Raw genomic sequence first — 12,335 nt, 5'->3', positions numbered from 1 at the left:
TTCTCAAGAACATGAACCAGCTCGATGCTCAACTCACATGGAAGATGAGGTTAACAGCGATGGAGCGTCACAATTAAACCTTCTTGTTATCGGTCTATCTCAGTTGAACACCCGACATTGCTAGATTCGGCGACCGTACTACCATAGAGGTCGTCCTGTGAGCGGCCCCTTCCGTCCACACGGTGATCGAGAACACAGAGCCACGCCCTTTACTCGTTTATGTAACATCGCTCAACCCGACACCTAGGGTTTGTGTAACGGACACGAGCACTGGCGATCGTGTCTCAGCGGTCGTTTGTTTTGACCGCGGCAGTACAACTAATCGGCTCTACACAGTGTCGTATACCTCCTCCTTCAAGGGTCGGATAGTCCGCGGCTGTTCAGGGAGTACGGTCTCGTTAAGTGGCCGTAGCGGAAGATAGATAATATAAGCTTGTTTATTGACTTGGCTTCCTCTTGAGTAGAAGGAGGGAAATATAAGACTGAGAGCTAACTGGAAGAGAGGTGTAACACCTTCACTTTCTCACATACACTACATCACTTCTCTTACACTTGAACGAAGAGTACACCTCACCTGCCGTCCGCCCTCGCGGGACAACAGGGAGATCTGGGAAGGGGCCCGATGGCGCTAGGTGTCTTAGTCCCACATTGTCTGCGAATCAGCGTCCCGGACCGCCCTATAGAGCCACCCTAAAGGCCCGCCCAGGGGCACGCGAGCCGACGAGTTTAACGGGAACCATTCTGATAAGACGGCCGGGCGAGGAGTAGCCACAGGACCTCGGGTCATCCCGTCGGGAAGTACAGCTCCCCGTCGTTCCCGGGTACGGGACAACCTCCCCGATTTGGCATTTTGCTTTCCCCGGCGAGCGGATTCCCTGCGCACGGTCCATCTTTAGCCATAGTAACTCCGTCGTTAGCCACTTCGACAGGTATTTAACGCTGGGATGCCTCAGGGTAGTCCTCGGTACAGCCATCTACGAAGTCGGGGTCGGCGGCCTGAAAGTCATATAGCACTTCAACGTCGTCGTCGACCCGTATGCGCTCGATGTTCCGAGCTTCGGCAACGTTGCGTTTAGAAGCGTTCTGGCGAGTACTTGCAAGAGCTAGCTCAACCAACACTTTAGGGGAGACGGTTCGCAGAGGGATTCCTTCGTCATACTGACGGCAAGCGTGTGATATCGCTCCAGCGATCACCACGATGAGTGTGTCGGCGAGGCAGCCGGTCTACACAAGACAGTTGCTGGAGACCAACTGCAATAATAGTACGACCCCAGCCTCCACCGGGCCCACGAGCACGAACTTCACCAAATCAAATAAGTTGACCGACACATACAGTAGCAGGGAAAGGTATAGTAGTACCAGCCAGCTGACAGTCTCGCCCATAGCAAAAGACGCATCCAGGTAGCCTTGGAAGCGTCCTAGAAGGCGTACTGATAGCGTACGCTCGAATATCGAGTACGGAGGAGGACCTCAGGGATGTAGTCGGAGAAAGTCAGCTTGCCGGCGATTCACCAACCCCGCAGCATCCGTCCATAGCGACTATACTTCTCTTCACCTTTAAGCAGAGCGATAGGAGGCACATCGAAAAGCGCACTACACACTCTATACGCGTAGGTAGCACCTCGGAGTTGCCGAAGTTCGCCCGCTTGAAGCACGTCTCGGTATAAGGAAACACAGTAGCCACAAATATCGCAGTTCATCTTGACAACACGCCACACCTGACCTAGAAACGCCCAGGTAACGTTCCGTAGAGGAGTCGTTAGGACCCAGACCGTTACGGCTCCTACGTACACGGAACATTTTTAACCAAACCTTCGATGTTTTTGTCTTACATCTCGAACACAGTCCACCCCGAATCTCGCTGTCGCGCTCGGGTCGAGAGCTATGTTACTCCCACTAGTACTGTATCGAAATCGATGTACTTGGATTTACCTATTGCGTCACGACGACGAACGGTGGGACGCAATACAGAACCAAAATGATGTCTATTGATTAGCCGTGACCCTTACTCGAACGTCTCGTGCTCCCAAGGTCAGTAGTGTATTCAATCCTTGCCTAATTTAAACGCGACCGCTACGACATGTAAATTGAAACAACAAGCATGGGCTGTATATATATACTTTATCTCCTACCATTACTACGGATTATAATGTTTCTTAAATTACCCCCCCCCCCCAGGAAGCCCGATTTTGCACCCATTGGGCTGGAGATATCGTGTTTAAATATCACATAAGTCTAATTTCACACGAGTCACGTCTTCATGTGAATGCTATGTATTCTTTTTTATTTTCGTTAAGTGAGCGTTCTTTTTTTAGGAATCTTTGTGCGTCTATTCGAGGTAGTTACGGAGGTCCTGTGGAAACTAGATAGGCTGGTTACCGTCCAAAATTGTGAAATTTCAACAGTATTGATCGTTATCATCCCGACAGCTCTCGCTTGCCCTCCTTCCTGTGACGTGATAACAGGGCTGCAAAATATCATCACGTTCTTGCATCCATTAAAATATCGAGCACTCGAGATAACATATGATTAGCGTACAAGCCATGCTGAATACGAAGCACAATTTAGCGCTTGATGGTAGATTCCACTCATTGCAGAAAAAGAAGAAGAAAAACTTAAATACCTTTGTGTGCAACCGAATTAGGTTTTTTTAATCTGCAAGCCACTCTATTGTATTGTAATCAAACAATCTGTAGTACTACAGATGTAGAACTTGGCATCGCCTACGGCACAAGCCTTTGGGTATGTTGAGCCATTTTTGATTTTAAGATTCGTTTTTTACTATCATTTTCTGAAACCACACAGCTGCAAGCAAATACACATTTTGCAGCACGGGCTGTTGACGCGATAAACAAAGCATATAAATTCTGCTACGGAAACGCTTATTTACTTTGCTAACAAATGGGCATTTTTTTACCGCTCAACGCTGCGACGACCAAAGCACCGGTCTCGTAGCCATTACGGTCTTGCGTCAGATGGGGTATAAATGTACCGAGTCGGAAGGGAATAAATAAACTTCTGTAATTAATATGTCACGATTTTCTTACATGGTGAATTCGAATTCGACACCAAAAGCTAAGTCGCATAACGCAGGTCCTGATGACTAAATGCCGATAGATAGTGTACAATAACTTATGTAATACAGTACATCTCATTTAAACAGGACTGACTCGGCTCCATCAAGCCATGTCGTCTCCGCCCAATAAAGCATACAAGACAGCATAACCTTCGCGGCATTATCTACTGAAAGAGGTACGTAACAGGCGTGCACCCATTGCGCTTTGTTTAAAGACGCTTTAAGACGCTAGACTGGTCGTACACCAAATGTCAGGTTAATTGGATCAGTAGCAGATCCTTTTTTGAACAGCAGTACCTCTCCTTGAGCTAGAGATAGCGTGTTAAAAAAAAAAACACACACACACACAAAGTCGTGCTTCACGGACAAGCTCTGGATTACACGACATATACACTGTGTAGAACGGTTGCTTTACCATTGGTTTTACATAACAGTGTAAGTAAGGAGTTATACATACTCAAAGTTCCAGAAAAAGGTTCGTTTCAATTTGATATGTACAGACTTTATAAGAATATTAGCTCCTAATGCGCTCCTTATTACCGTACTTTACAGTATACTCAAATTCCTGTACTTGTCAATTTATTCTTTACCAATCATATTCATTACAAAAATATTAGTTCCCATGTGTTCCTTATTGACGCATTACTGTATACTACTACTGCAGTCCTATGTACCGAAATAAATTAGCAATCACAAGATATATACAGACAACGACGGTGAAATCCGCCATACCATACAAATCCGCCACGAACACTTGAAGTTCAAAATAAAAGATTTGAACGAGTTTTAATTTTAGCCAATGATAGAGTAAATTGAATCGACTGGTTCCGCTTAACACATATAGTTAGAATTTCTATCACTCTGGAAATGGCGCCTCAGCGCTCCTATACAATTCTAACCAAGCGCGAAGCAATCGCGACTGCTGAGGCGTTAGGAAGCTGCCAAGCCGCATCAAAGACACTAAATATCCCTCGCACGACTCTTCGCGACTGGCTAGACGATAAAGAGAACATCCAAGACTTTGCGGGTGCCCAAACCAGCAAAACCTTGAAGGGCCAGAGTGCAGCGCCGATAATACACTTCTCTCACGATTTGGTAACCTTTACGAAGGATGTGCGACGAGAAGAATGGGTAAACCGTCTTCTTATTAATTTATTTTTACATTGTGACCTAAAACCGCTTGTTGCTTAGTATTTGTACAGATTTACTGATTCAATATTTCAAAGAGCAGCAAACGCGATGGCTTCAAACGTATCTTGCTGGTAAGGAAAGCGATGAGAAGGGTCTAAGTGCGTTTATGATACTATGTCAGCGGTTTGCAGCACGGTAATATCTTTTGATTTTGCTGATTTTATATAATTGCTTTATTAAATAGTGTGATATTCGTGGAGCTACTAACACATCCGGTTGGTCATGTATACTCAGTGCAGGAGAGCAGTTTTATGGATGCCAAAGTGTGGGCGATATATGTACGAGAGCTGCTCAAGTTCGAGATCGAGGCACTATCAGTGCTTATACTCGATAACTTCGACGCACATGTTTCAAAAGAAGGACTTGATGTTGTTGTCGAGACAACGTCGGCCCTGGTTTGCCAGCTACCGCCCAACAGTACAGCGGCCTGCCAGCCACTAGACGTTGAGGTTTTCAACTTTGCTTTTTGCTAATTAATTCGTTTTATCTACCAATAAAAATGTGCGACGGATTTTCCTGTCGCGAAAACAAAAAAAGAACTACTATGGAGGATGGCGTTCAGAGGGTGGCGGATTTCACCGTCGTTGTCTGTATTGGCGGTATGGTATGTCGTACGCATCTGCTGCGCGTAAAAGCTGAAGTGTGTTCGAACAACATTCACACTGATTTTATTACTTCGGCTAGTCGTAATTTAAAGTGATCTTACACTTGGCCTCCGTTCATCAGATGATATTCAGTTAAGTATGATCATTCTTTTTGATTGAAGTAAGTATTCTGCTGTGTGATACCAGCTGAAATGACAGGTTATGCACGTTTAGAGAAGAAAACCCACTATATTGGGTACGACAATCCAATGTTGATCTTACATACCAGGCGTACCAAGTGCTACAGTTAATTTATTAGAGTTTTGCGCTGAAAGCGTTAGTTTGGAATCTATATCTTGTTTTTACCTTACAAGTCACGCATGGATAACAGCTTTATCGATAAAACGAGGTATATCTATATTCGTTGGTTTTTTTAAGAAGTGAGTGTTCATTTTTAATTTGCATGTGTTTAGGTTGGCAACGAAGGCCTGCTTTCGTGATGAAAACTAGAGAGGTTTGTTATCGCTACACCGCAACGAATGGCGCCGACGGCTCTTACTTGCCCTCCCCCCTTAGACGTGCTAGCTGGGCGGCAAAATACCCTGCGTCATTACTGTTGGCCTTCACCTTCGCAGCGTAAATAGCTTGATTGAAGAGCTGCTTAGCCTTCGTGTAGAATCTTTCTTCTTCGACCCCCACTTCGTTTGTTGCGTGTTGCTCGGCACGACGCAGCATTCGACCACCGTCTGCGTCTACTATTCGATCTATATCAGGTGAGGCTTCGTTCTTGATGGTAGGGATGGACTCCTTGGCAATGGGTAGCGCGGTGCTGGTGGCGTGAAGAATGGCGGCAAACACCATGGCGAGGATGTAAGCGAGGCGCATACTTTGTTTTTTGCACTTTAGGACAGTAGAGAAAGACATAGCAGCATTTACCCGCACGCGAGAGTCGTGTTCGTGGACGAGTCGATCTCGGAATGAAATCCGCCAGGCTCTGACGGGACCATGATGTCAAGCTTTCAAGTATTAATACTAGCACTATTAATACTGGTAGCGTACTTTTTGCGAAACATATCTGTTCTGGCTGAAAGATTACTGTCATCTTGTCATACTGTACGGGTAATGATCACTGTAATCACTAGCCGTAGAGGTGAACTATCGATTAATTAGATGAGCTCGCACGTTTGATTGGATAAACCACCGAAATGTCAGGCTTGCTTCAAGATGGCAATGTATACATGTAGTACCAAACGTAATTTGTGCTGCTCTCTGGATAATACAACTACATGTAGTATTATGTTGCATTGTTGGTGAGATGTAGATTCAATAAAATGTGTAAAGTACAGTATACCGGCAAATACATGTACTGCGGCTTTCTCTGCACGACACCGTGCAAATGCTGGTACATAACATGTACCCAAACATACGCTGTAGTATGCGGTATACTGTACCTCGCTCCACAAGCTTTATATCGTTGTCAAAATCCAATCGATAGTTTGTTGCTTTTGCGCTGTCTGCCACCAAAAGTCAAGTCATGTTTCTTCATGTATTCAAATCATGCCAATTCTAATTACGAATGGTCTGCAACTGTACGGTCGTGGCTACATGTTCTGCTTCTACTGTAGCACTGCTACTTGTGTGGAATAGACTAATGTAATACAACTGGCAGGATTGATCGGGGGTGACATTCAAATGCCGAACTTGACCAATGAGGGAATATGAAAGTACATACGATGAATAAATGGGATCAGTGGAGAACCTGTACCACGTAGTATATTGTTTTTAGCTTACAAGTCACGCATGGATAACAGCTCTAGCGGTAAAACAACGTGTATGTATATATATTTTTTTAAAGAAATGAGCATTCCTGTCTTTTAAACTTGTGCATGTGTTTAGGTGCCCTGTTTTCGTGATGGAAACTAGAGAGGCTAGTAATTGCTACGCCGCAACGAATGGCTTCGACTGCTCTTACTTGCTCTCCCTCTTTAGACGTGCTAGCTGGGCGGCAAAATACCCTGCGTCATTACTGTTGGCCTTCACCTTCGCAGCGTAAATAGCTTGATTGAAGAGCTGCCTAGCCTTCGTGTAGAATCTTTCTTCTTCGACTCCCACTTCGTTTGTTGCGTGTTGCTCGGCACGACGCAGCATTCGACCACCGTCTGCGTCTAATATTCGATCGATTTCAGATGAGGCTTCGTTCTTGATGGTAGGGATGGACTCCTTGGTAACGGGTAGCGCGGCGCTGGTGGCGTGAAGAATGGCGGCAAACACCATGGCGAGGATGTAAGCGAGGCGCATACTTTGTTTTTTGCACTTAAGGACGAGAGACTGCAGCGTTTACCCGCACGCGAGAGTCGTGTTCGTGGACGAGTCGATCTTGGAATGAAAATCTGGCAAGCTCAAATGTCAAACTTTCAAGTATTAATACTAGTACTATTAATACTAGTAGTGTACTTTTTGCTAAACATATGCTGTTCTGACAGCAAGATTACTGTATTCTATCATAAATGTTCCCTGTAATCATTAACCGTAGAGCCGTATATAACCCAATAGATCACTGCAGTACTCCACGACCAATGTCTGCAGTCTCCATTGGAGACGCAATTGCAGGTTTCCTCGTGCGTCCAGATTCGTGTTGGGGAAAGGATGTATTGACTTCGTTTGCCTTAAGGGGGGTCTCGAAGACACAGAAAAACCTAACGTAAGCCTTCTCACACTACTCCTAAGCTGGATGGCTGCCACTAACTATAGACTTCGTCTTCGAATCTTACCTCCTTGCGGAAAACCGATCTTCCTCAGGATTCGCTTGGATTCCAAGTTGAACCTATAGGTGTCTGAGACAAATCACAAATACGTGGTAGCAACACCGCTCCTGGACAAGTACATGCACAAGTACAATTACAGCTACAGGCCAGTACATGTACTTACTACTGGCTTGTGATTTTCACTTAAGATCCTTTTGTGGGTACAGCTGAACCTATCGATTAATAAGATGAGCTCGCACGTCTGATTGGATATACCGCCGAAGTGGTATTAATAGGCTTGCTTCAAGATGGCGTATACATGTAGTACCAAACCTGGTCTCTGTCTAATACTACTACATTGAACTACGAATTTGCCATCGGTGAAAAGGTGTAGATACTACAGTAGTAGTACTGGTACATTGATCTAGCGTTTTGTTCAAAGCTCATGGCACTACTACTGGTTCTAAATTTACCTTTTGATGGTGGTCCTGACCTAGGACTCCACCTCCATTGCGAAAAGGGTTAGTTAAATTATAAATTTATATGTGCTTAAATGAACCAAGCAAAGAGGGCATAAAAACACTTCTGCAATTATGATGACACGTGTTTTTTTTACAGGGTGGATTCTAATTCGACAGGGCCAGCATGCAACACATAGGTACTATAATTAAGGTAATTTAACTCGGCACTCAAAACAGGACTGTCGCACTTGCCTCGAGCGGATTTGGCCGCGCAATACGCGATATTATACTTTTGTATGGGAGAGTTCATGTTCGTAAATTCTGGTCGATGAGCAAATTGTTTTTTTATGTGACCCACCAAATACGGTAAGAGCCATGTTACGCACCATAAACGGATGAGGAATGGAAGAGCTATGGCGCCTTTCGGGCTGTCCGTTTAATTTTTGCTAAGAGCTACAGTACTCTGGAAATGCTTTAGATTTGCTCCGTTGGAGTAGGGATTGCTGCGGCATGATTTTGATGTGTCTCAAGCACCTTTTAGCATTGTCCATGATTCACTTTAGGGCACTAGAGATACGCTGCCGCCAACATGAGGCCTGTTCATGGGCGAGTCAAACACAGAATGGAATCCGGCAGTTTATTTTGCTTGGACTATTATTTACGGCTTTCGAAGCTGAATCCGCTTGCATAAACTATGCATGCAGTTAGTATAAAACACAAACGAAAAAATACTCAGCTTGTCCTTCCCATGCCATAACTCTCTAGGCAAGGTCAAGCTCTACGTTTACCGTTAGATGATGGTCGTAGCTTAGGACTCCACCTCCATTGCAAACAAGGTAAGCTAATCATTATATGTATTTGTGTGCTACCGTTTTGTTTTAGTTTAAAACATTAATCAATCTGTTGTACTAATATTTTAAAAATTGTGTTTCGTGCTCACTACACTAATTTTCAAAATTAGTCGTGCATTCGCGCTTAAGTGACGTCACAAATGAGGGATGTTTTAGAAGACACGTCAATTCTAGAACCCGTTCCCAGAGAACTATGGAGTGCTTGATATTGCTCAAATTACAAACGTGATACTAAAATTTGAGGACAGCAAGTGTATATGTGTAGTCTACGACTACAGAGTGGCCGTGGAAAACTCGTAAATAATTGCATGTCAGTAACCAGCAACCAGCACCCTTAGAATTGCTTGTATTATTTATTCGTTGATTGCATCGAGAGCACATACCATTTGTATGTATTCTCGACGCAGCCAATGTATGTACAAAACTTGTAACTTGTCCGGACTAAATTTTAGTCTGGCACAACGGTCCACTAACCAATTTTTTTGTGAGGCAAAAAAACAAAAGTATGTCTTCCTTTTAGACTCTATGGTGTTATATCTAAGTTAGATCATCATTTTACGTGTTTTAGAGAATGTGATGCTGCATTGCAATTTCACAAGTTATCCTGACATGAAATCGAAATTAGATAATCCTCGCCCCCTACACTGCTAACCTGTCTGTCGTGTGTAAAGGCGTCCAGGATCATACATAGATACGGTCCAGTGTTGGAGACTGCGGATTAAGGAACGAACCTCGGTAGAACAGTGAAGAGCCATGAGGTAGCAAAGAGCATGCTGATTGGACAGATAAAAAAGATACTGACCAATCCGATATGCAACATGTACTAAAAAAAATAATGCACAAGATAAAAGAGCACCGCTAAGGGCCGTTCTTAAATTCCCGAGACGACTTCCGGGAAAAGTCTGTCCCAAATCTCCAAAATAAGCGTGACACTTGGGATTTTGTGTTTCTCACACAATCTACAACTTATCATACACCTGTTTGCATTACTTCCGAATTTTTTTTTCTCGTAAAACTCACTTCCGAATTTGCGCAAAAGCCGCGGCGTGGCGAAAGTTACGACGTGATCGGGGAAAGCCCTTTCCTAGAGAGAGGGTGTGAAGCAACACAAAAGAGCAGAAAGCGACTGATTGCAGAGCAGTTCTACTTGACTTGACTATACGACCTTTTATTTAAAGGGAGCGATATTCTCAGCGAGAGAGAGGACGGTCACGAGCAACGATACAAAGTATGGAAGAGAATTGAGACATGGACTCCAGATCGACAGATTCAAGGACATTACTATTCGATGACGCCAACATGGAGCCGCTAACGCTCACGGAAATGTACGAGTATCTCAGAAGCGAGCTAAAAGGGCTTGATTTGGGCCAAGCGCTTGAGGTTGAAAGCGCAAAGGAGTTCATGCAAGATGTCTATAAAACCTTTTCACAGCTAGACCTGCAGAACCACTCTCAACGGACCGAAAGCATGACCCGGAGCTTCAGGTGGAGGAGATGGAGCAGTTAATGCGATTGTTTTTGACAGAGATCGAGGATGACAAGACCAATGCCCGTAAATGGCGAGCGCGGCTTCATGATCTAACAAGATTTATATACAAATCGAGAAGATCTCTGGTGGAAACAATCGAAGTCAACGTGCGGGCTGCAAAGGCTAAGCCGAAGCAGGCTGCGAATCCATGGATGGAACGGATAGCTCAGCGCGCTCCAATGCAGGAAGAGGATGATGAAATGAATGGTAGAGCTGCACCATCTACCTTCCGGTTTTTAACCAGCAGCTACGGACCAAAGGAAATTGACGAACTACGAAGAATCTGTGAAATGCGATATGTTTTTCCCAGTCGTCTTCGACCCCCGTCGAAATTAGAGTGGAAAGTGGTAAAGGGTATCTTGGAAGGCACCATCCTTTGTCTCGCTAAGTTATTGGATTTTCTGAAGCGCGTTTGTACCAATGTAGCTCTACGGGTGGTACAGAACACGATCAGAGTCCAAGTGGAGGGGGATCTAATGCTGATGCTCAGTCCGGAGTTTAAGATTTACCCATAATTTCAGTCCCGACGTCGCCTAACCAACGAATAGTTTTTGGGCATTCGAAACAGCGGAAATGACCCGAAGAAGGTAGCTCAAATGTTGCAAGAAGCCAAGCTAATATGCTATGACCAGGACCATCACACCGTACATATTATTTGCTGGACGCGTGAGATGGCTACTAAGTGGGGCAACGAGTTTACGTCCTTGTCTTTCCGTAATAAAAGATTTTTTCGCACATCAGGACGAAGAACCATTGTCGGAGGACCACATGCAGAGAGCCACACAGATGTGGGCCAGACAAGTAGGTGCAGATGGCATCAGAAATGAGCAGCCTCATGACAGATACCATGTTCGACTACTCAATATCTCAAGGTTTATGGACGAAGCGGCGATAGACGCATTCATCCAACAACAATTTGCAGGTGTATACACGACTTGGCAAGAGCCGAGTGATGGCAATCAAGCTTTGCAGACCGATACTTGGGAGATTTTCTTTAGGGGCCCCCACTGCCCCCTGTTTCTGAAAGGGAAAAGGTTCATTAACTGGACTGGAGGAAAGATACTTGTGCACCACGTGAGCAACAACCGTACTTCTCCTTGCTTCTCGTGTGGAGGAAACAGTCATTTGCGCACAGCCTGCAAAGTACACGACAGGTTTTGGAGAAATAACTACAGCATCGTAGTCTCAGCAGAGGAAATCGGAAGATTACCCCGACAAACGTCTACTGTAACCAGTCTGGAAGATCTATCCTCGTATTGGGTTGATGAGACTAAGATATCGGACAAAATACAAGAGGATCAGACTGAAAACAAATCGATCAAATTGATTCTTTCACGAAAAAAGGAGGAAGTGGTGCGCCGCTGAAGAAAAAAGTGGACACGATGTCCGACTAGAATCGAGATGGAAAACTGCTGGGCAGCCTAAAGCTTAAAAGAAGAAGTCTCAAGGTAGTCAGCAGAATAGTTGGACCGGAGAGGAAGGCCACACTACAGTTTAAAAGATCACCCGAACATGGACGCAGGGCCTCCGCCAAGGGAGCGCAGAGTATCTCGGAAGGAGGTATCGAAACAGCAACAAAATGATGGAGAAAGCGCAGGAGCACGTAGTTAGGACGAACCTTCCAAGCAGCTAGGGATCTCTATTTCAGATGAAATCAAAAACAAGCTGAAGGAAAAGTCACCAGCCATGGAGAAGCAGCAAAATCTCATTGAGAAGCTAATCCAGGCCAAAGCGGACGTAAAGGAAGGATAGGGGAGCAACAGAGGCCTGCCGGGATATCAAACTGAAAGAAGTGAGGCAATGGACGGGACGGGAAGTGCTGCAGCGTTGTGGACTTCAGGAGGTGCCAACACCAGCTACAGGCAATTGTCAATACTACGCAATCGCAATGGCATACTGCA

General features: G+C 44.8%; 4 protein-coding genes across 4 annotated transcripts; 2 read left to right on the top strand and 2 right to left on the bottom strand.

Moving 5' to 3' along the window:
* Positions 1-3,943: 3,943 nt before the first annotated feature.
* PITG_12723 (uncharacterized protein) lies at positions 3,944-4,740 on the top strand (the record flags this gene model as incomplete). The annotated part of the gene is made up of 3 exons (XM_002900076.1): positions 3,944-4,207; positions 4,303-4,338; positions 4,507-4,740. The coding sequence occupies 3 exons, from the start codon at positions 3,944-3,946 to the stop codon at positions 4,738-4,740; spliced, it is 534 nt and encodes a 177-aa protein (XP_002900122.1).
* A 666-nt stretch (positions 4,741-5,406) lies between these two features.
* On the bottom strand, positions 5,407-5,736 carry PITG_12722 (secreted RxLR effector peptide protein, putative; the record flags this gene model as incomplete). Its single annotated transcript, XM_002900075.1, has 1 exon — positions 5,407-5,736. One exon carries the CDS (start codon positions 5,734-5,736, stop codon positions 5,407-5,409), a length of 330 nt encoding a protein of 109 aa, XP_002900121.1.
* A 1,083-nt stretch (positions 5,737-6,819) lies between these two features.
* On the bottom strand, positions 6,820-7,149 carry PITG_12721 (secreted RxLR effector peptide protein, putative; the record flags this gene model as incomplete). Its single annotated transcript, XM_002900074.1, has 1 exon — positions 6,820-7,149. One exon carries the CDS (start codon positions 7,147-7,149, stop codon positions 6,820-6,822), a length of 330 nt encoding a protein of 109 aa, XP_002900120.1.
* A 3,006-nt stretch (positions 7,150-10,155) lies between these two features.
* On the top strand, positions 10,156-10,949 carry PITG_12720 (uncharacterized protein; the record flags this gene model as incomplete). Its single annotated transcript, XM_002900073.1, has 3 exons — positions 10,156-10,391; positions 10,514-10,641; positions 10,861-10,949. 3 exons carry the CDS (start codon positions 10,156-10,158, stop codon positions 10,947-10,949), a joined length of 453 nt encoding a protein of 150 aa, XP_002900119.1.
* Positions 10,950-12,335: the final 1,386 nt, after the last annotated feature.

Source organism: Phytophthora infestans, genomic scaffold (genome assembly GCF_000142945.1).
Source record: "Phytophthora infestans T30-4 supercont1.27 genomic scaffold, whole genome shotgun sequence".
NCBI lineage: Eukaryota > Oomycota > Peronosporomycetes > Peronosporales > Peronosporaceae > Phytophthora > Phytophthora infestans.
Note: the sequence above shows the minus strand (reverse complement) of the source record. Positions and strands in the feature narration are given on the sequence as shown.